This window comes from Venturia canescens, chromosome 8, assembly GCF_019457755.1.
Source record: "Venturia canescens isolate UGA chromosome 8, ASM1945775v1, whole genome shotgun sequence".
In the NCBI taxonomy this organism is placed as follows: Eukaryota; Metazoa; Arthropoda; class Insecta; order Hymenoptera; family Ichneumonidae; genus Venturia; species Venturia canescens.
This window is the reverse complement of record NC_057428.1, coordinates 15,622,587-15,646,011: the sequence shown is the minus strand read 5'-3', so window position 1 is coordinate 15,646,011 and position 23,425 is coordinate 15,622,587. Positions and strand designations below refer to the sequence as shown.

The window sequence follows — 23,425 nt, the reverse complement described above, 5'->3', positions numbered from 1 at the left end:
TGGCGTTGGAATCGGAGAAGAAGTTTCTCGCGCGATGTCTCCGCCCGTTTTTGCATTTTACCCGACTTATATGCATATATATACGCACGTGGATATATATAAATACGAAAAACAGTTCGAGCAGTCTACGCAAAAATTGTCACACCTTTAAAGTTTTGTTGGAAGGAAGATTTATAGAAAATTGCAAAATTAAAGAGAAATATAAGGAAAAACGGGGGGCAGGGAAAGAGGAAATAGAGATGTTGTTTATGTAGTGAAACGTGAGTCCTAACGTTGCTTTGTCATCGACAAAACGAGCGATGACGTCTCGGTTTTGGAAAGACCGGCGATCGGAAATTCATACGTGAGATTTTTTCGTGTAAATTGATCCTCGAAGTGTCTGTGTACTATACAAAATAAGATTTTCGGGAGGTACAGTGGGAGGAAGAGCTCGACGAGAGATCAACTCTCGGAACTACCGGACTCGGGAATTCGCACACATATACACAAATAAACGAGAGGCACATATGTGTTTCTCATCTCGTCGCGCAAAAGATTCGGGGGCGTCTGGTCTTGAGGCTTTTTTTCTATAAATACGGCCATTCTTTCGCGATCATTCGCGCCGGCGAGTCTCGCGAATTTTTATTCTATATATACATACTATTTTTTTTTTTCATTTTGTCCGACTCGTTTTTTGCATCAAGCTTTTCGTAATGTAGGGTTATATCGCCCGAACAAATTTTTAAGACGTTCTCAAGTGAGTGCGTGTGTTAAACAAGTGTGTATTTGTGTGTGTGTGTGTGTGTGTGTGTGTGCCAGTGTTTAATTCGGGATACCGTGCCGAGAATGCCGGTGAAAGTCGACGTGGTTCCACCACCGCCTGCAAACTCCAAGCAGCCTGGAGTAACCAAATCACTTTTGTATAATGGCTCAAGATTTCAGGGATCACAGAAATCTAAGGGCAACAGCTACGACGTAGAGGTGGTTTTGCAGGTTAGTTTTACTTTGCAATTTTCTCATCATATCTCCATACAAATTTGATAGTCCGAGTTGATTTTTTCTCCTCGCACATTCCCAATGAATTAAGGTCCTAAATAATTTTGATCTCAATCAAATATATTTCGGAAAAGCTAATAATAACCCCTTTTATCCTTTAACAATCCATTTTCTCAATTTTTTCTTAAAACTTGAACATCTGACACTTCGTGTCACGTGTCTCGACTGACAATGACCTCGTGGATGTTCAGGCGTAATATATGTAGTGTAGAATCGGGTTCGGCGATCGAAGATCAAAGTTACCGTTTGTATTATTATGATTATTCATTATTTCGCTGATAAATTCTTGATTAATAGAAATACATACAATTATTGAAAAGGAGAAGATTGTACAGCTGCTTATTTTCTTGAACTCTGAAGATTCTTGAATGTTTGTCAAACATTATCTTTCTCAATGCCTGCATAACAAATGTGCTCTTCTGTGATAACGAGAAAGAATAACAAGATTTGTAAAAAAATAAATCAACGAAGTGTGTTTTCTTATCACTCACTTTTATTGAATGCTTATCTATGTATTTTATTTTTATCACCAAGTTAACAAGTTTTCATGGTTATTTTCCACTTGGTTCCTGTTTTTAGCATGTTGATGAAGAAAATAGTTACTTATGCGGCTACCTCAAGATTAAGGGACTTACGGAAGAATTTCCAACATTGACAACGTTCTTTGATGGTGAAATAATATCAAAAAAGTATCCATTCCTTACAAGAAAGTGGGATGCCGACGAAGATGTTGACAAAAAGCATTGGGTTTGTAGATTTATGTTTCGTTCATTGATTTATCATTCATGCGCAACTGTAAACAACCTTGTTTCTGTTCATCTCTTGCAGAGTAAATTCGAATCATTTTGCCAATATGCCAAAACTTTTAATTCTGACACGTTCGACTACGAGGCATTAAAGGGAACGGACTTTGTATTTATGAGGTGGAAAGAACATTTTTTGGTACCTGATCATACTATCAAGGATATTAACGGCGCATCTTTTGCTGGGTTTTATTACATTTGCTTCCAAAAATCAGCGGCTTCTATCGAAGGTTATTATTATCACAGAAGCTCGGAATGGTGAGTGGATTTCTAATGAAATTTTGTCATGTCCTCTGAAAGACTTTGAAAAATAATTGTCATTGTTATTTGATGGTTCTTCAATTTCATGTTAGCTCATTTTTTTCAAGTACTTATTTAAAAAATCATGTTTCTTCAGTGTTGTACAAATTTTCATACTTCTTCTGCAATAATTTCCTGTTCCAGGTACCAGTCTTTGAATTTGAGGCACGTACCAGAGCACAGTATACAAATTTATGAGTTCAGGTGAAAAAATACGCGAGGTCGCTCAACTCCGACTAGCCTTCCCTTCCACCCATCGAAGAAAAAAAAACAAAATATTTTCAAGTCCTTTCACTTAGCACACAGATCTCATAAGAGTTGTTTTTCAATCATTTTTGTCTGAATATATTTTCGTGAAAAATTGTAAATTCTGCCCTTATCAATCGTGAACGTAAATACGTTTTTTTTTCCGTTTATTAAATAATTTTGAATCTTATCGATATCACACTGATTACACAGTTGAGCCAATGACAAAGTTTTTTTTCCGCTGTTGACGTATATCATTTGAAAACGAAATGATAAAATTTGAGTCGCCAAATTGGACAAAATTGATCGTTGCCAAACGATATTTATCGATGAATTTTGAGTTTCTCGTCTGTTCTTGATATTGGAAAGAATTACGAATGAGATAATTGCAAATAAGACGGAATTCAAATTTCGGAAACGTGATGTTGATGAGAGAGGAACATAGTGCCTCGATGAGAGTGATACGCTTGTTTATTAGTGATTAATCATACTAGTATTCATTGTAAGAAGTTTTTTAAAGAAGAAGAGAACAAAATAAATTGATGCTTTTTGTCAATTGAGAGAAATGAAAAGAGAGATAATCGCGTATTTTTTTCGACCGTCTTACGTCGCAACGTTTTTTTTTTCATGTTTACGTGTCACAAATCACGGTGAGATTGCAACGAATATCGGGATTCATTAATGTTTTTCATTCCTCAAATAATTTTCCTCGTCTCCGTTCACTCTTTTGGTCGCGATTTCTCCGTATTCAATTGTTTTTATCTTACCTTTACGTTAAGTGTCGACTATTGTATATAGATTTTCTTAGGAAAATTGTGGCGAATCACGATCGCGACGATTATGTCTGAATGATTGAGAATACGAAATTGTCGATTAGCCGAGGAATACAAAAAGCAGCAAGTTTTTCATTTGGAGGATGAAAATAAGAATCGAGGCACATCGGACAAACATCGGTGAAACGGAGTAGACGCATCAACGAATGAAGAAACTGGGAGGAAAAAGGCAAATTCTGTACAAATTAATGATCACTGACATCCTACGAGATATTATGAGATCTGTATGCGACAACTCGTTCGCGAAAGGGCAATGTGCAATGTGGAATAAGAATATCAAACACGAGTATGAATGTAAGAATAGCCGTATGAAAGTAATTGCCTTACAGTATGGGGAAAGAGTCGCTGAGGCGCCACGAATGGCTTCGGTCGCGCTATTTTACCAAGATAATACTGTCCACTATGAAAAGAAGAAGCGAAACAAAATACGAACGGACGAAAGACGAAAGAAACAAATTTTTACAAAGAGCCAATAAGTAAAAAAGTTTTTTTCTCAGCTATCCAATGATCCCAGCAGTCGTAGAGATTTGTGAGAATTTTAGCTCTCGAACAGATACGTATCAAATTTTAGATCGTTCATATTTCAATCTAATCGTTAGACGACAATTGTAACTCGAATTTTTCAAGTTTCAACACATCTTATATTTTTTGTTCATGGACTTGCATTATCGCTGACTTTCATAGTCGAACTGAAAATTTATATTTTCATTTTAACTTGATATCAAATTTCCCCGTTATTGTTCGTTAACTTTTATTTTTTCTCAAACATGACATTTATTAAGAATTGCACACAATTCGAAATAGTTGGCTCTCAATAGAACAAGAAAGCACCGATAATTTTAGTATTCCCTTCGAATTTGTATGCAGAGACAAAGTTTCAAATTTTTCACTCAGAAATGCTGACGAAATGCATTACGAACGATTTTGATGAGTTGTGTAGAATGGAAAAGAAAAAATTCATTAGCCACAACAGATAATCATACGATAGAAAGTCGCAATTGATTTAAAGAGAAAACGTTGAACCGGATTTTATCGTAGAGTTTCAAAAGTGATAAAACAATGTACGTATCTCGGATATATTTACAACGACGTACGTGAGTGCGATTAAAAAATGGAGTGATAAATGAGATGTTTGAAGAGTATAATTTTGCGGACGAGACGATAAATATCGCTGAGAGAGGAAAAATTTCGAGAACGAATGCAGTGAACGTGTGTGGAAGATGGATTTGGGAGAAGAAAAATAAAAGAACAAATGTTGAGCAGCGTTATCCCTTAAAAACAAAAGAAAAAAATCATGTCCGATATATCGATTATTCTGTAATTGTAAATTTATTCCTAGTCTTATTGTGGTCGATACATGTTTAAGTATAAACATCTGTGCTATGCTGTGTTATGCTCATCTCTGTGATCTATTTTCTCATCGTTGAAATTTTAACGACCCCCCACACACACAACACACACACACACGCGTGCGCGCGCGCGCGCACGCACGCACGCACACAGTTGACAAAAATAATAAGTTAAAAACATTTAAATTACTTTGTCCAATCGTTTGACGATAAGGAGATGAAAAACTTTATTTTTCGTTTGATCGTAGCTCGGCTCAGGTGACTACTAATTTTGTGATTTGGGTTACTACCCAAATGCTATTTCGTTACGTTTACCATTATAGATTCTCTGTTGCCTCGAGAAAAAAGATTTTTTAAAAATTACTCCTTCCTCCTGCTGTATAATTGAATGGGAAAAATTATAACGACTATGAATAAATAAAACTAGTGATCACACAAACACAAAAACCGCAAATTTCGAAGATAATATTTCATTTCTTTATGAATTTTGTGTCCTTTATTGTGACATTTTGCAATCTTAACATATATTTTTCTATACTTCGTACGAAAATTCTTCGTCGAGCTTATTTCACGTGCAGTAGTCTCGAAATTTTCTTGAATGTCAATCGGTGATCGGTTGTCTGTAACTCGTTTCTGTAATCATCGTACCTTCGTCACCGTTTTGATCCAACGTTATCGATTCGGGTTTCGACTTTTTGGCGCGGCTCCAAGTTTTCGCCGATCTCGTCAATCTCTTGTTCTGTGCTCTCGTCACTCTTTGCACTTTGTGTCTCACCGATGCTATGCTTTTCATTACGTTGCTTTTTTCTACTGCGCTGCCCTGATGATTCAAAAATCGTTTTAAATACAAAAAAAAAAAAAATACAATCGATCGAATAAGTGACAATGTCAAAGTAAAATTTTGCTTGATCCTACCAGAACGTTTGAGCATATTTGACAGAGGCAAGTCGAGGATTTATTTTTCTGTGGGATTCTATTTCCATTGAGTATGGCTTCGAATCCCAAGAACTTCGTATCGAGATTGATTTTTGCTTTGACGAGATCACCGAAGGATTGCTGTATCGATGTGATTCCGTTTCCAGCTGCGAGTCTCTTGCTCTTTCGTGTTTTTCGAACGTTTTCATGATTCTCTAAAAACGTCAGATCGAGGGGGGATACGTCGGGGCATTTATTTTCCGGGCGATCCAAAGTTTGCGTGTCAGGACATTGATTTTGTGCGTCACGAACGTTCAACGCTGTCAGCGATGCATCGTCGCCACGCAACAAAGCTGCGTGTATTATTATGAGAAATAAAAATGGTGAATAGGTTTGAAAAATAACGGCGATTATTTACCCGTCAATAGAGCGAAGACTTCAGTGTTTTTATGCTTACCCACAAAATTATTTATTTGCTCAGTAAAAGTTTTATCCCTCAAGAGCAAACTTTGAAAAGCTTCGTCCAATGATTTGTTAGAAAAATAAGTTCTCGCCAAGAGTGACTGTTCCCACGATTTGTCCGAGCCGGATTTGCCGTCGAGAATTCTCCATTGTTTCCTCGACACGCTCGACTGCCACTCCACCGCGCAGTCCTCCAATCTTCTGTTTACGGAGTTCATCAATTCGACAACTTCTTTCAATTGCTCTGGCACAGGGTCGTTCGACGACAGCGTCGAAGCGTTGACGTTCTGGTCGGTATTTTCAGCAAATTGATTTCTCGCTGACAACGCCATTTTCGAAAATTTTTTATTTTTTCCAAATTTCAGTTCCTTTTTATACGAGACCCTGATTCTGGTCGCTTTTCAATGTCATTCAGGGGGTAAATACGTTCAAAATTAAAGGACATAAAAAATATAATATTATTTTAAGAGCCGAAGAAACGCTCGTTCCTCGCAGAGACAAATAAAACATTGGAACGTCTGAAGGCTAAGAGTACTCGATGAAACTTGATCCGATTTCGGAACGCGCGTTCAACCAATTCATTTTCATCCACAAAAGCGAAAAAAACTTTTGTTTTGTTCATTGATTTTTGCACCTTATTTTCGACGTATGACTTTTATTAATTTATTAAGAAAAATGTGTGTCAGGACTCAAAAAAAACAGCTGTTCTCAATGATATTACAATTTTTATTGAGGTTTAGCAATTTCGTAATTAGAGTAAATAAATATTACAATAATAATTTTAATAATATCATACAAATTTGTTATTCTAGTATCTGATATAAGGTGTAAGTAACGCGATGCAATATATATACAGGCAGAAAATCACGTTTTCAGCCTTCTCTCTTCTACAGTGTTGTCACGTTTTTATTGTTTAGTAACACACACGATGACGAGCAATACGTTGGTTCAGAAAAAGAAACGTTTGTTTTTTTGTAATTCGGTAAAGTGTCAATCTCGAAGATCGTCAATTCGTTATTCGTTTTTCGTCTTCTACTTTCTCTACCAGCATGATTTCGTGATAATTTTTATTCGCACTTCGGGTTACTCGAATGATGCAATTTTTTAATGTTTTGTTATCAGTCACGCTCACATGTCCTTCCTCCCCATACTCAGAAGGCTGAGATTTTCTTACACGGTAAAAACTTGTTAATCCTTTCAACGAATACCATATAATATATGTTTTACAAAAATATCATCGTCCCTGCTGCTTTTTTTTATTATTATTATTCTTGTCTCAATCTTTCCTTCCGGATTTTTATGAACGGAATGTCCAATCTTTAATATCATAAAGAAACGTGAAAAAAAAAAAAAAAAAAAAACAATTGAACTTGCCAAAACGGAGACGACCTGTCTTGAATTCGACGCTGCTTCTAATTTTATTTTTCAAGTGTACTTTTCATTTGTTCAGGGTACAACGAGTATCTCGCACCTTTTCGCGTACGATAAATCACTTATTTCCCATCCTTCTCTATGCTTTGTAAGAAAAAACACAGAGGATTATATTTCACGAAAAATCACACAATTTTATTACCTCAATTTGGCCAGAAAATCACATTTTCCTTCGACAAACTGAAGTTCGACTATGTTTGTATAAAATATTGGGGGTCGTCACGTGGGAAAAACTTTGTAGTGTGTGCTACTTTCTTCCCTCGTTATAATTTACAATGAATTTTTGCCTATTTTTTATTCTCTCTGCTAATCGGAATTTCTAAAGTCGTACACAAAGAATGGAAAAATTATGAGGATATTCAACATTTAGATTTTCCTTCCTTATTCTCATTATCTTTATCGTACACGCGCGATATGAAATGAGCCAATCTTGTAAATCAAATGATCAGATCTTTATCTATTTACAGTGTACAAATATATAGTAGGATTTATTTGGTCTATTCGGGGCGGGGAGGCTGGAAAACGAAAAAGAATATAGCCAGCTTTGCGTTTTTTTCCTTTAACGATTTTACGAACAGCACGATTTTCAGGACGGTATATAACATTGAAAAAATCGTATCCCAAAGAGCGATGAGAATCGTTAGAGCAAAAAATCTCGTTAAGAATCGTATTATAAAAAAGAGAGAAAAAAAGAAAACTTATATTTTTTAAAGAAAAAATCAACAATTCGGTTTTTGGTACGAAAATGATTGTGTATTGTGGATAAATCATTACTGATTTTTCATTCTAACGCCATCCCATCGTTTCATCTCAAATCACTCGATTCTTTTTTTCCATCTCTTCTGTACTCTCGTTCATGCTTCAAACATACACACACACACGCATCACTCACAATGTATATATATTATTGTTAGAGTTTTACTCGGGACGTCGTAATAAACGAATTCGTAAAAACTTTAACAGTAAAATATATATCTTTATATATTTAATTATAATATTTAGGTTATTACCGATAGAATAGTTTATATACATAGAAGATAGTTTACCGAGGTTTACGCAGTATAAATAATATGTCGGGTGAAACCCATTGTTTGTTCGTCGTCGAAGAGTTAATTACAAAAGATCTCAACGGTTCGCGTCGATTGATATAAATATCGTTAAAGTTTCACCGTACAAATATTTTCGTAATCGGAGATAACGGCTCGAATGAGAGAAGAAAACGGCGTAGACGATCACCGAAATAACGACGATTATTGTGAACATATGTAAAAAAAAAGATCCGCAACGTTAATTCACTGAATTACGATAAAGAACAATTAGGTACGCATTCACGATTATCGATATTTGGTAAAATGATTCGTAATTCTTTCGTTGAGGAAAAAAAGCCCTTGGGAGCTCTAATTGTATTCGTACGGTTAACAGGTTTCAGTGTTCGGAACTAAGTACTTGCGTTTGTTCTCCGTACAACGGGTAATTACTGTTGCTCTTGTATATTTGTTGCTTTTTCGAATATATATATTCTCATTTGTTTCGCCTTTTGCTCTTTGATGAAACGAGAGCGATGTGGCTGATCGCTTATCATATCGATATAATCGCAGTGCGAAAGTTATTGCTATCTACGTACACGATTGGACAATTACGAACGTGTTCGCGATCGAACTCGAAGAGAGACAAAGGGAAGAACGCTTGATGATTCCGCAAAGGCGTCATAGAAACAATGGTCTTCGAATCGCGTTTTGCCTCAGGACTCATTCGACCTCAGGATATCGCGCAAGAATTGCGACCAGCGCAGCTCGTGCGCGAATCGTTCACGCTCCCCGGTGAACTACCTGGTGTCGTTATACCATTGTTACCACCGCCACCCACGAAACGTAGCTTACGATTGTGCGAACCCAAACTCTTGCTCGAACTCTGCGAACGGTTTCCGTTATAACGCAGTTGCGACGTTGTCGTCATCGCGTATGACTTGAGATGCGATTTTATCGACACCGGCAACGGCAACTGGTCTATACCGTAGACCGTCGTTCGTGCAACTATTGCACGACATGCCAACTCTTGGAGACTCAGTACTGCAACACATTTTATCGAAAAATTTTATAAGCTAATAAAAAAAATGTTTTTGCATTTTGATATAATGGGCAATGGATGATGGCAAAGGGAAGGACTTGAATGAGCACCTTTGTTCGACCTCAACAGTCTTTCCATTCCATTCCTGTGAAGTGCCATTCGTGAGAGTTCAGAAAAACTTTCTCGTATATTGAAATCACAGAGAGGAGAAACCTCAAAAAATGCCATGCGATTTTTGGCTGCATAGGCTTCAGCGTCCCGTTCTCCCACTTGTCTCTTGAACGCCAAATGAAGACGATTTCCAACAAGAACTTTCGGTACTCCTGGCGCATGCTACAAAAAAGCAAGTATTTGTGTGAGAGTATTAGTTCAATGTTTTAGAGGAAAAAAAACAGCTGAAAGTTTCTATTTACCTCTTCGACTTCTTTGAGCCATCGATTGATGCCGTCGAAAGACCATTTGTTTGTGATATCGTAGACTAATAAAATACCCTGAGCTCCACGCGAATACGATCTTATTATCGTACAGAATCTACCTTGACCGGAGGTATCCCATAATTGTAATTTAACTCTTTTGCCATCTAGCAAAATAGTTGTTGTTTTGTAAGCTGTAAATAAATTCGATTATTTACAGACCAATGTTTAGTTTGTGGAATTCATACGAGTTTCTGGATGATGGTTTTCATATGTTTACATCAAAAGTTTGAAAAGCTTTTTGTTGTCTTTTTCACTATCGGAGACTGAATTTTTTTGTTTTCTGTTATTCATGCTTATAGATCTGTAAACATAATTTCATTTTTTTACTTGATTACTCAAGCACGAGGAAAGATCGAAGGATATAAAAAAAATAAATGCACGGAATAATTATTGTAAAGCAGTAGAAAAATTTAAAAAAGTGACAAAACGAAATATGGCTCTAACCACTGCCACTGCAAAACGGTGATTCGGATGCACCGTCCTCGAGGCCACTAAGTATCTCCTGTTTTCCGACGTCGCTGTCACCGACCAGAAGAAATTTCAGCAAATAGTCATATTCCTTTTGCTGACGAGGCTTTGCAGCGTTAGCCTCTTCTCCGGCCATAATACCTCGTTATCGCAAATCCTAAGCATACTGCAATCGTCCCTATGAGCGATTATGTTCGCCCCTTGATCGTCGTTTTCTTTGTTTTTTGTTCGGTTCCACTCTCTTCTTTTCGTAATTTCTCACTATTTTTTTCCTTATTTTGTGTTTCTCGTCTCTTTTCGTAACTTTTCTTGTCGAACACTAAGTCTGTGTTTGTCTTCTTCGCGAAAATATTTCATTCACTTCGAATAGTTTCATCATTTGGAAGAATAACAAACAACAACAACAATCAATCAATGTCACTTCGGCCACGAGTAGTTACGAAATGTATTTCTCACATGTAAGAAATTTTCGGTAGCACGAGACATTCACCAAAACGACACTGATCTTCCCACCAGATCATAACAAAATATGAGGAGAGGAATACTTTTTATATATATGCAAACATAAATATATACATATACATATGCACGCAGCGATGAATCGCTCTCTCTTCCTCCTTTATTACTTCTTGTGTTGCTCGCTTCGAATAAGCCGAAGTCGTCCACTTATCATTTTTGCCAATATTCACGTTAGAATTTACAAAAGAAATAAAATCCCTAGATTCGTTCCAAACGAAACTAGTCCAAAAAATAATCTACACTTGAGAGGTGGCGGAATAATTGAAAAATAGAATAAGCGGAGAAAGGATAAAATGTGAAGCGATAAAGGTGAAACAAATGTTGATTAATAATGTTTATTTTGTTAGAAAGATTTCATCGATCCATAGCACAATCTGAGTGTTTTATAAAACAGGGATAATATGTAAGAATACCCGCAAAATATCTGTTCGTTTTTTACTTTCCTCCCCATTCCGTGCAATCCGCGTAAATATATATGAATATACGTAACGCTAGAAATCTTGATAATTGATGTATTCATAGTCAACTTATTTTTTAACAACTTGTATAACATCTTCGTCGTGCATTATATGTTGAATCCCCACTCGTTGCGGTGAGTACTTCGTACTCGTTCCCTGTAAAATCGAAATAATTCCATGTTACATCACACTTTACATATTTCTCTTTTATAATTGTTGTGAGGAATTACCCAAACGAGTGCATATTTAAATTGAGCTGCTAGGGTGCGATGTATAGAATGACAAACATGCTCCACGGTGACGCCCTTCCGGAGGATCAAACCGTCATCAAAATCTGGTGGCTGACCAGGTTTCTTGGTGTATACTCGAATCAGTGACAAGTATTCCCATAGGGTCTCAAGCAGGAAATCGAGATTCAACTTCATATTACAACTGTTGAAAAGAATTGAATGAATAAAATTGTTCACTTATAGGGTTAGAATTATTTTCAAAAATTTCGTTTGCCATTGTGTCCCTCTGTTGCTGCTTTTTTCCATTACCTTACAACAACACTGTTTGGCTGCCTAGCTATCCTGTCAACCTCTTCAATAGAAATTTGATCAATTTTGTTGTACACATACAAGCAGGGCAGATAAACTCTGTTAGCGTTAATAACGTCTATCAATTCATCAGCGGTGCAATCCTCACGGAACAACACCTCCGCGTTGAAGATCTTGTATTCGTGAAGTATCATCTGGACTAGTTTTTCATCTACTTTAGTCAATGGACATGTCGAGTTGAATGATAATCCACCACCCTTTTTTATCTTGAAATATATGTTTGGCTTTTGCTTGTTCAATCTTATGCCCACAGACTCTAATTCTCTTTCTAATAATTGCCTCTGTACATCTTGCTTCGTTGCATCCAACATCATCAATACAAGATCCGCCGTTCTTGCAACAGCTATCACTTGTCTTCCTCTTCCTTTTCCCTAATATAGACAAACCAAATTAGACAAATTTGAAAGTTTTCAGTTTATTTTAGCGCATTACTTTTCTCAATACATACTTGAGCAGCTCCTTCAATGATTCCAGGCAAATCAAGAAGTTGTATGTTTGCTCCTTTGTACTCGATAACACCAGGGATACAAGTCAGGGTGGTAAATTCATAGGAAGCGGCTTCTGATTCTGTATGAGTTAGCGTGCTCAATAAAGTGGATTTTCCAACTGATGGAAAACCGATGAGAGCTACTCTGGCATCACCGGACTTGAGAACATCAAAACCTTCACCTTTTTCCGATTTTTTTGAGGGTTCTAACAACTGCGATCGGTATTTTGCTAATTTTGCTTTCAACAATCCCAGATGGTATTCCGTTGCTGTAATAAAATGAAAAAGGGCAATTTCGTAACTAAGTAAATATTGAATTGAGATTCCACGAAACAACAGCAGCGCTGTCATTAATTTGGAAAAAAAACTGAGAAAATGTCTATTTTACAAAAATATGCACGTTTCGGCATGATAGTCGAAATATATAACCTCAAAAATAAAATTTAACACACCCTTGTTTTTTTGAGTTCTTGCAATTTCCTTCTCGATTTCCGAGATTTTCTCGAGTATTCCCATGGCGTAGATATTATTTAAATCAACGGTTCAGTAAAAAGGATTGCATGGATAAAATAGTTTACGTACTAAGAGACCGTTAAAACGCGTGTAAAATATACATATATGTCATTAGACCGACTATATATATTATTGCTAAATACTCTGTTGAAGTTGAACGCGAAATATTGGAAATTTCCCCGAATATTCCCTTTTCTCATACAGCTAGGTACTGAAAGACCCTAGAAAAAACTTCAGTGCGATTTTGTCGTCGTCGATAAGGGTGACCAATCGTTTTCTTTCGCTAAAAATCCGCTACATATGTATCATTAGACTGACAAATATATATTATTGCTATAAATACTCTGTTGAAGTTGAACGTGGATATCGGAAAATTTCCTCGAATTTCCCTCTTTCACAGCGAGATATTGAAAGACCCTAGAAAAAAAATTGTCAAGGACAACTTCAGTGTGATTATTTGTCGATAAGGGTGACCAATCGTTTTCTTTCGCTACAAATTCACTTCCTGGAATTTCAAACAAAAACGATACGAAGTTTCGCTGCTCGGCGGGAAAGCGACTAAATAACGGTGTTTCCTGTATGTTTGAGAGTTTCAACGTTGATTTCGAGATATAAGAGGATAAGAGAATATTAGAGGAAGTAGTCGAAAACAAATATTTCAACGTTGTTTAGTTGTATACGTTTGATTCAGAGTAAAAACGAAAAATTCTGATACTTGTCGTAGCCGCCAAAATGTATAACAATTCTGTTTTGATGTAGTTTTTCTCGGATTCGTTGAAGTACGTAGTTAACCTATCATTTTCGCGGGACAAAAGATTTTTTGATAGTGCGCGCGGACTGTTCGAGTTTTCGATCCGCTTTTTACACAATTCTTCAAATTCCATGAACTGGAGGGTGAATTGTGATATAAAAAGAAAATGGAAAATCACAAAGGAGGCAAAAAGAAACGGAAACATGCGGAAGACGCGTCAGAATCACCGACTAAAAGAGTCTTGGCAGTGTTAGCAAATTCCACTGTACATCCCCCAGTAAGTTTTTGTTGTTTTTTGCCGAAACCTAGTTTCGCTCTTGAAATTCCTACTTTCTATTGTGATTGGAACAATTTTTTTCGTCATTTTTCAGTGCACAGCGGGTAAAATTCATCGGATTTTTGTTAGAAATTTCATGTGCCACGAAGCCTTGGAAATTATTTTGAATCCTAATGTCAATTTTATCATCGGTCAAAATGGTAGTGGCAAAAGCGCTCTCCTGACTGCCTTAACTGTTGGTCTTGGCACAAGAGCCAATGCCACTAAAAGGGGACGTTCTGTAAAAGGTAATTTTTATTGTTAAATTTTTTTGGAAAGGAATTTGAATTATTTCAAATGTTTTTTAAACATCTAACTTAGATTAGTGTAGTAATTCATGTGACAGCAAAATTTCTTTGCCTTGATCAATAAATCCTTTAAATGAAAAATTTTTTATTCAATTTCTTTTCACCTTGCAGCATATTTCTAGTTGGAGAAACTTGACATTTTTTTGTGATCATGGTTTTAGTGAGTCAAATGTCTTCCAAATTCCTTTCAAAGTTGCAGTGATCTAAAGATATTCTGTCTTAACTACATGCACATGAAAAATTTATAATATTTTAGATTTAATAAAAGGCGGAAAGAGCAAAGCGACAATAGAAATAAACATAGTCAACGAGGGGCCTTTCAGCTACAAGCCTGAACAATATGGAAAGATGATAACAGTTGTACGTCACATTGGCAATACTTCGGACTACAAATTGAAAAGCATTGATGGTACGTAGTAGTTGTGTTTGTACATGAAAAAATCTACAGAATATAAATTCTGGATCTCTTTGACGGTCTTTCTTCAGCATAAATAAATGGAACACACGGTAGATCATTCAACTTTGGTTTTTCATGCGAAGAGCGACTTTTGCTGAAGAAAATATTGGACTAGTTTCGAACTTCGTTGTAGGGCTAATGCTTGGAGAAATAGATTCCATGATTAACTATTATTCGAATTTGATTTTTGACTGCCCACAGGAAAAGTAATATCGACGCGAAAAGAGGAACTCGAGAAAATAATATCACAAATGAATATTCAAGTTGACAATCCAATATCAGTATTAAACCAGGACATTTCACGAGAATTCTTGACATCAACGAATCCTAGCCAGATGTATAAATTTTTCATGAAAGCAACTCAGATGGACATAATTGGAGAAAATTATCAAACGGCGCAAATATTGAGCGAAGAGGCCCGATCCCATTTGCACGAGGTCGAAATGTATCTTGCTGAATCTATGCAGGAAGTTCAGGACCTTGAAAAGAGTTTGAAAATTCTGGAGTCGATAGAATCGGAAAAGCAAAAACTTGAAACTCATCAGCTGGAGCTTCATTGGGCAAAGGTTCGTTAGCATTTTCCATTTTTCTCCGTCATCTCCCAATCAGTGTTCATTGTCAATTCTGTTTTAGGCAATTGCGGAGGAAAAGCAATTGGCCAAGGTTCAAAAATTGCTCGATGTTCAAACTCAGAAATTAGCCGAATACGAAAGTGCGGAGAACAACCGCCAATCAAACGAGGAAAAATTAACTGCTTTAATCGAGTAAATGTCAAATTACTTAAACTTCAAAGTACTCTCTTCAAAAGTTATTAACACTGAAATTTCATTGTTTCAGAGAGCGACGCATCAAACTTGCCGAAGTGGAGAAAGAAATGGCCGATAGTGCTGCTACATTCCAAACGATGAAAGAAGCCTACATGGCCAAAAAAGAGGATGTTACGAAAAAAATGCACGAGTGGGAAATGAGCAAAAAGGCTGTAACAAGACTTCAAAACGATATAGCTTCGATAGACCAAGAAATAAAAAGACTTGAAAGGTAGAAAATTTCTTGAAATGTATACAAAAGCTTTATGGCTGTGATTATTACATTTTCATTTGGATGTTTACACATTAGTCGAAAAAAGTATATTTTCGAAATTTGATTCATTGGTCTTTATCGCTTAAAAAATTGGAAATTTTTCAGTGCGGAAGATAAAAGTGCCGAACATGCGCGTTTAAAAGTAGAAGAGGAGAAACAGAAAAAAGATCTCGATGAGGTCGATGCGATGTTACGCACTAAACAAAACGATGTGACGCATTTGCACGCGGAACAACGGCGGCTTGAACATGAACACGATTTGGCAAAGACCGAATTACAGCGACGCGAAGAAATCGTTCGTGAGTTCCAATTTCTTCTCAATCTACAACTAAATCTGTTGCGATTCTAAAATATCATCATAAATGTCGTTGAATTTTCTCCTTCATTCTATTTTCTGAGATAAATTTTATAAATTTTACTATTTCCGGCTGAAATTGCGATTATGTGTCGTAACACGAACTTATAATTTTTTTTAAAAGGTAAATCGAAGCACGAACTGTCAATGTTGAGGCAACAATCGAATGACCCAACTTCGACTTTTGATGCAAATATCCCGCGTTTGTTGAAACGTATCGACGAAGAGCACAAGCGTGGTCGTTTCCATAAGAAACCGATCGGGCCGTTGGGCTCGTATGTGAAAATGAAGGATTCGACGTGGACGGCAGCGGTCGAATATTATTTGGGAGCAGGACTCCTCGGAGCGTTTGCTGTTGACAATGCTCAGGATGCAAATATTCTTCGTGCAATTATGCAAGAAACGTACGGCGGGCAGCGCATGCCAACCATTATCGCCAGTAAATTTTTGCCTAAGGTAAAAAAAAATTTTTAAGTTCCTGAAAATTCTATGATAAATTTGCGTTTTTCGATGATAAACTCAGTTCATTGGGAGAATAATATTGAACTATTTGTTTGCGAAATTCGACAGGTTCACGACGTCAGTCGCGGCGGTACCCATCCGGAAAATCACATGAACTTTCTTGATGTTTTGGAAATCGCCGAGCCGGTAGTGACCAATTGTCTGATAGATCAGAAAGGACTTGAATGCATAATGCTCATTCCGACGAGTGAGGAAGCCAGTAGAATAATGTGCGATCGTCGTTTCGTACCGGCGAATTGCAAACGTGCTCTTACTAAACGCGGTGACGAGTTTTTTCCGGATCCCCGGTATAAGAGTTACGGTGGTAGAGTTGGTAGGCCAAAGTTCCTCCAAGTCTCAACGTCTGATGCAATTCGGTGAGAGTTTGATCGATCTGAACAGTTTATCAGCAATGTTTTCGACCCATTTTGGCAATAATAAACAACTTTCGTGACATTTATTTGCAGGGCTGAGACACAACAACTCGAAGAAGCTGAGCAAGCGGCTGCAGTTGCTTTGGAAGCCCAGAGACTTACTCGGGACAAACTTCAGCGCACGCTAACTGAATTCCGCGAGGTTTCTCAGAAAGTTTTAAAACTTCGATCCATGCGCGCAGCAGCACTAGCGAGATTGGCTAGTATCGCTGAAGAATTAAAGGACCAAAAATCTGAAGACACTGATGTATATGTGAGTTTCCCTACTCAAGATAATTCGATCAAATCATCAACTAGTAGAAGAATGTCCCGTTAAATTCTTTTCGTTGCCTTTTTCATGTTCATGTTTTAATACGCAGATGACGGAAAAAAAAGTGTTGGAAAAAAAGATTGAAGAAGAGAGAGAAAAGGAAAAACGTTTAAGCGTTGAATACGAAGAAATGAAAACGAAGTTCAAAGAGTCCGAGGACATTAAAACTTATCGAGAACGTACTCAATCACTACAAGATGAAGTGAACAAAATACGGGTGAGTGAATTGACATTAATTGTGGACTTTGCTCTTTTACACAAATTCTACCCTCCCCCTTGGTATGTTGACGAATTTTTCAAATGTTTTTCCTTTTACCAGAGTGATATACAAAGACTGACCAATGAGAAAGACATATTGAATTCAAATTTTGAGCGGGCGAATAGAGAAGCCGAGCATGTTCAAATGGCAATACAAAAATTAACAGCGGAGTACGACACGCAGAAACGCGTGATGGAGAAATTCGTCGCTGAAGCGGAAAGCCATTGTCCGCGTATGGAAACAGACAGGTGGGTAATCGACCAAATTCGTTTTTCGACCAAATCCACAGTGACGAGAAAATTTATATGAATTAATGGGCTTTAAGGAGTGTCGAAGAGATAGTCAAAATGGCGAATCGACTAAAAGGAAAGATAAGCGCAATCGAAAATAAAATTGGATCGAAGGAAGAGCTGCTGTTGGAGTTGACACAAAAAAAAGAGAAGTACCAGGGAATTGAATCGCGCCTGGAGTGTGTTCAAGGTTGCAACAACGTAAGTCCCGTTTTCCTAATTTTCAAATATCTCGAAATAATCTTCAGACAAAACTTTAATTTCGTTGTTTGAATTAAAATATTCGAAATTCATTGTAGCGCCAACTGAAACGATTGGAGCAAAGACATAAGATGTATCACGAAGTGAAAAAAAAAATCGGCGAAAAAGTACAAGCGACGTTTGTCAATATCCTGAAACTGCGTCAATACAAGGTACGAAAATAATGATCCTTGAAAATGTCTCTCCCAGTATCTTTCAAAGGGTTGAAAAAATACAGCAAATGTTCCTTTATCTTTTCCAAGGGATCCGTTAAGATCAGCCATTCCGCCAAGACCCTTGAATTGGATGTTTCTCTGCAAGCGAATGGAAAAAAAAATATCAGCGATGTTCGTTCTTTGTCCGGCGGTGAACGTTCTTACTCGACAGTTGCCTTCATTCTTGCTCTCTGGGACTGCACGTCTTTGCCCTTCTACTTCCTCGATGAATTTGATGTTTTTATGGCAAGTTTCCATATATTTTTACTCTCAATTAAGCCAACAGCTGTTCAATAAAGCGTACAGAAATGTTCCCTCGCAATTTTTCGTACATGGTAACTTATTTATTAAATTCAATCAAACTGTTTTTGCTCTTTTTTCAATTGCTGTTTTTTTTTGTGTGATTCAGGATAAAGTAAACCGACGAATTATTTTGGACATACTACTCGATTATACTCGCTCGCATCCTCAGAGCCAGTTCACTTTGTTGACACCTTTGGATACTTCGATCGTTCAGGTGGATGATTACGTTACAATTCACAAGTGAGTTCACCAACGAAACGTTCATTTGTTTTCTTTTGACTTTGAAATTTGGTGGAAAAACATCGTCAAATTGGCAAATTTTGTTTTGTCAGGTGTAAAAATATGCTTTTATTTTTGACAGATTGTCGCCACCGGAACGACACGCAGGAGGACATTAGAAAATTTTATCGTCAAACGAACCAGTGATGCAACTACGAATTTATTTTTGTTTTGCAGAAAAAGTGCAAAGTAAGATAAATAAGTAAAAGTAAGCTCGTAGGAAAAAAAATCCTCGAACGAGGCACGTGTTAATCGTCACGAGTACAAAGAATATTTTTAAGAAACGATTCTAAAGCTAAGTCGAAGTTGAAGTATAATTATAATAAAAAGAGAAGAAAGTAATATCATCAGATTATTACGTTAAGCTAATGTTTGTAAGAGCGATTCTAAGCAAAGTCCAAGTTTTTGAATGAACAAATAAGCGAAGAAAGTGATAGATTTTTTTAAGGCTACGACTTGGCGCAACATCCTTTAAGGGAGAGGGTAGTTTCATTTTTGTTTTTCTTATCGCCAGGATGCTCGTAGTTATCTGTGCTGTTTGTACATCGTCGTTTAGTTTTGTTTTGTAATAAATTAATATTGTCATTCACTTGTACGTTACCATTACACGTTTTTCAAAACTTTGTCACTAAATCCCAACGATCGAAGGACCGAGGGGAGAAGACGAAAAAAAAATGCAAAGCTGAGAACCTTCGGTCTGCGAGAGTTTCGGACCCGTCGATGGTCCGAAAGTAGATCAAGGTCTGGGAGTATTGCGGATGTCGAGTTTCCGAGGCGAAAAAAGAGCGGCGTTGCTCCTTTTTTTCTTCCATGGCCGAGAGCTACACACCCCGTATTACGTGAGGCGTGGTCATTTTATTTGGTAACTATATGTAGCGCGATTCGCACGTTCGAGAACTCCTTCGCGCGCGGAGAAAGTATTTCGTCATTCTTAATATACATGTATTTCGATTCTTAACGATAAATATTGTAACGCTCACTCGAGGACCCAGTTGCGTATCGAAAAGAGGGCAATGCTAATTTTTCGTCCATACAGCTCTCGATCCAGGACAATCCAGCAGGCTTCGTAATCTCGATCGTCTTTTTAGCTGACTCTCCTACATTTTCTACGCATTTTCTCTTCTTATTCTCCTATGGGAATGACTGGACAACATTGCGTGGCCGAGAAATGTTCTACAGGATTCAAGGGGATCGGTAACTTCGTACGAGTTTTCCCATCCTTTGACTAATTTTCCGCGCACAAGGACCAATCGGCAGGAGACGTGAACGAAAGAAAAGGTTTTCCCATATTTTTTTTACAGAACTTTCATTTTTCAACGTCCACTAACGAAAATTCGAGCTCATACGAATCGTGAATTCATCATACACGAACATCCTGATCTTCGCATTCGTGTGTGAGGAAAACCGCACACTTATCTCAGATTCTTGATCATTCAAAGTTGCGGGGATATAAAAGAGGGTAGAAAAAGTCGTGATAGTAATTGCTAATAATGGCGTTTTATTGATATAAATATTGGTGAATTTGTTCTAGTGATGGTAGTAGGTGGCAGGTGCGGCGGCATAAGCGACGGGAGCAGGATGAGCGATGGGTGCAGCGGCGTATGCAACGGGAGCAGCGTGAGCGATGGGTGCAGCAGCGTATGCAACGGGAGCAGCGTGAGCGATGGGTGTAGCGGCGTATGCAACGGGCGCAGGGTGATGGGCGATCGGTGCAGCGGCGTACGCGAGTGGTGCAGCATGAACGGCCTTGACGGCGAGCGGTGCAGCGGCAACGGCCTTGACGGCTACCTGGGCTGGCTCTTTGTGCACGACGGCGTTGAATCCGTTGACGGGATCGGCGGTGTAATCGACGATGCGACGGGAGCCGTCGGCTTCGACGAGGCTGTAGCTTCCCTGGACAACGTCACCGTCCCGGCTCTCGTGTTGGCTCTTTACGTCACCGGTCAACGAATCCTGCACGTCGTAACCGTAGTTGTACTGAGGATGAGCATCGTAATCGGCGTCGACGGTTTTCGCTACGACCGCTTTGGCCACAGGCGCTGCGTAGGCCAGTGGTGCTGCTGCGTAAGCCGCTGGTCCGGCTGGTATGAAACCTGCGTTCGCCGCAGCCACCAATGCGAACAAAGTCACCAACTGCAATCATTTTTTGTTTTGTTTTATTATCAGGTGAGATGCGTTTCTCTGATAAATTCAACATGCCAAGAAACATGAGAGACAAAATGAAAAAATAGTATTTGTGGGTGCAACAAGGTTTTTATAGTCAAGTGGAAAAGTCAAGAGTATATGTATTGAGAGTTCAATCGAGAAATGCAGAATTACACTCGGAGTTAAAAAAAATAGAATGGAGAAGAAAATGCAAAAATTCGAAGGTCGAAATGAAGAACAATGAATATAAACTGAGGCAGAGATAGAATTTGTATCGCGAAATCCCCACGCCCAGTGGTTTATTGAATATCAATAATTTTGTTTTGTTCTAACGCTAAATTCTGTGAAGAAATGTTGGTGTGATCGTACCTTGAATGCCATTGTCGTTTTTTTATTCGACGTTTGATCTTTGTGAGTCTAGAGCGAGTGATGTCTTTCGGTCTCGTAATTTCGGCTTATATACCACGGTCTTGGTATCTCAGCGGGCCTACCCCCATGGAGAGAGCGAGAAGTTGAGATACGTACTGACGTAACCAGGACAATCGACCATCACCCGTTTCGCTGTGGCGTGCTGGTCAAGCCAGGCTAAATTTTGGCACACGAGAGTCGAGGGTTATTCGCGAAATTGGGCAAGGAATCGGTAGAGACCACACCCAAAACGTTCGCCGGTCCCCGCTGGCTGAGGGCCCACTCCCGTTCTCACATTTATTTTTTCATCGTTCCTTTTTTCTTCACCGGTCCCGTGGACCAATCTCTCACGAATGGGCCGTGTCCTTGCCACGAGGTTTACCGAATTTCTTTTTTTTTCACTCTCTTCTCAATTAATTAACCTGTCTAATTAAACATCGAGGGGAAAATTTATAGTTTGGAAACTTGAGAATAATCGAATTTAAAATTGTACTATGAAACGCGATTTGCAATTTGTTTTTAATTGCTGAAAATCCTCAGCGATATTCACAGTCTATGACAGAAGTAGTTCGTCCCTCCGTCCAATTATTAGCTGTTCAGATTCTTCGAGTATATCATTATTGTTTTTTTTTTCTGAAGAATATTTTGTATTGGAGCAAGTGCACAGAAGTTTTGTACGAGGAAGAAGTTTGTTACAGTTTTCACGAATTCCAAGCAGACAGCGCAGATCGTTCGTTCGATTCTGGATTCCGATAGTGTGTGAGAACTGCGGTACGTACGCGCACGTATCTTGTATAACTTACACCCGGATTTCCATAGATCGGTAAGCTGCGTTTTCGTCGAAATAAAAGAACGGAGAATAAAAAAAGGACGAAAAAAGTGAAGCGAAGAATCGCTTCGATCGGATCGTTCTCTCGTCACTGTCCAGTCAAGCCGTGACTCGCGACACATTTCTCCTGATAAATATTCAATCAGGTTCGATGGTGCTTCTGGGGATTGTACTCAGTTGCGTTGTGCGAGGGAAACGAAGTGGAAGTGTATCAAATGCATTGTTATTATTATTATTATTATTATTATTCGAAGTCTCCACATTCTCTTTTCTTTGATTTTGCTCTAATATCGTGTTTTTATTTTTGCAGTGGGATTCGTGAGAATTTTGATGAAAGGAAGGGATGTTCGAACGTTGTCTTAGAAATTCGATAGAAGATATGGATCAGCGAGGATATCGCTCGGGTCGAGGCAACCGGACCCGGACTTGGGTTACGGGCTCGTATTTGCACGGCTCAGGGTCATCGAGAATTCTGAGACGCAAGGCTACCCTCGGGCGAACACCATCTGGTTCGAGTTTAATTGTCGCGAGCGTCCGCGATGAAGAAAAGCTTTCACGTATCGCACGAGCAGAATTAATGAGATCTTCGTTACGAAAAGAGAAAAAATGAATGTGTATATGTAGAAAGAAACGTCAGCGTAACGCGACGCGTTTATAAAAAGGATCAACGCCCCAATTAACTCGAATTTTTTTATCACTTACGTTCACAGCTATTCCCATTTTTAGCTCTGCCTCGCAGGACTCTAAGTGTGGGACGAATCTAGATTGAAAGACGAAGAAAAAAAAACACGAAAGAAAACAACGATCGCAGACGTCGAAAGTTGAATTTCGGGTGCGGGGGCCGTTATAACGTTGTCGAATATACAAACTGAATTATTTCGAAGGCGAGTGTGCGGTCCAATGAGCTCCCTCCCAGAAGATAGGGACTCGAAGCCTCTCCTCGTATCTGCTACACATGAAAGTGTGTGCTCCACTTTTTTTATC

General features: G+C 38.2%; 6 protein-coding genes across 6 annotated transcripts; 2 read left to right on the top strand and 4 right to left on the bottom strand.

The window, feature by feature from the left end:
• The first annotated feature begins 34 nt into the window (after positions 1–34).
• On the top strand, positions 35–4,616 carry LOC122415441 (glucose-induced degradation protein 4 homolog). The gene is made up of 4 exons (XM_043427571.1): positions 35–972; positions 1,615–1,782; positions 1,864–2,096; positions 2,283–4,616. The coding sequence occupies exons 1-4, from the start codon at positions 826–828 to the stop codon at positions 2,344–2,346; spliced, it is 612 nt and encodes a 203-aa protein (XP_043283506.1). The 5' UTR covers positions 35–825; the 3' UTR covers positions 2,347–4,616.
• A 541-nt stretch (positions 4,617–5,157) lies between these two features.
• Positions 5,158–6,281, bottom strand: LOC122415438 (uncharacterized). Its single transcript, XM_043427567.1, has 3 exons — positions 5,939–6,281; positions 5,482–5,834; positions 5,158–5,386 (listed from the first exon to the last, which is right to left on the bottom strand). The coding sequence occupies exons 1-3, from the start codon at positions 6,273–6,275 to the stop codon at positions 5,168–5,170; spliced, it is 909 nt and encodes a 302-aa protein (XP_043283502.1). The 5' UTR covers positions 6,276–6,281; the 3' UTR covers positions 5,158–5,167.
• A 370-nt stretch (positions 6,282–6,651) lies between these two features.
• Rab40 (RAS oncogene family member Rab40) lies at positions 6,652–10,931 on the bottom strand. The gene is made up of 4 exons (XM_043427568.1): positions 10,362–10,931; positions 9,855–10,048; positions 9,552–9,774; positions 6,652–9,443 (listed from the first exon to the last, which is right to left on the bottom strand). The coding sequence occupies exons 1-4, from the start codon at positions 10,519–10,521 to the stop codon at positions 9,133–9,135; spliced, it is 888 nt and encodes a 295-aa protein (XP_043283503.1). The 5' UTR covers positions 10,522–10,931; the 3' UTR covers positions 6,652–9,132.
• Positions 10,932–11,225: 294 nt separating this feature from the next.
• LOC122415429 (developmentally-regulated GTP-binding protein 2) lies at positions 11,226–13,188 on the bottom strand. The gene is made up of 5 exons (XM_043427559.1): positions 12,901–13,188; positions 12,410–12,717; positions 11,902–12,332; positions 11,593–11,794; positions 11,226–11,518 (listed from the first exon to the last, which is right to left on the bottom strand). The coding sequence occupies exons 1-5, from the start codon at positions 12,962–12,964 to the stop codon at positions 11,432–11,434; spliced, it is 1,092 nt and encodes a 363-aa protein (XP_043283494.1). The 5' UTR covers positions 12,965–13,188; the 3' UTR covers positions 11,226–11,431.
• A 189-nt stretch (positions 13,189–13,377) lies between these two features.
• On the top strand, positions 13,378–19,648 carry SMC6 (Structural maintenance of chromosomes 6). Its single transcript, XM_043427557.1, has 17 exons — positions 13,378–13,989; positions 14,084–14,276; positions 14,593–14,745; positions 14,995–15,359; positions 15,427–15,557; positions 15,631–15,831; positions 15,979–16,172; positions 16,353–16,684; positions 16,799–17,106; positions 17,197–17,416; positions 17,523–17,690; positions 17,793–17,980; positions 18,058–18,223; positions 18,322–18,435; positions 18,526–18,723; positions 18,887–19,020; positions 19,142–19,648. The coding sequence occupies exons 1-17, from the start codon at positions 13,879–13,881 to the stop codon at positions 19,176–19,178; spliced, it is 3,213 nt and encodes a 1,070-aa protein (XP_043283492.1). The 5' UTR covers positions 13,378–13,878; the 3' UTR covers positions 19,179–19,648.
• An 888-nt stretch (positions 19,649–20,536) lies between these two features.
• Positions 20,537–21,688, bottom strand: LOC122415431 (larval cuticle protein A3A-like). Its single transcript, XM_043427561.1, has 2 exons — positions 21,574–21,688; positions 20,537–21,192 (listed from the first exon to the last, which is right to left on the bottom strand). Exons 1-2 carry the CDS (start codon positions 21,583–21,585, stop codon positions 20,587–20,589), a joined length of 618 nt encoding a protein of 205 aa, XP_043283496.1. The 5' UTR covers positions 21,586–21,688; the 3' UTR covers positions 20,537–20,586.
• Positions 21,689–23,425: the final 1,737 nt, after the last annotated feature.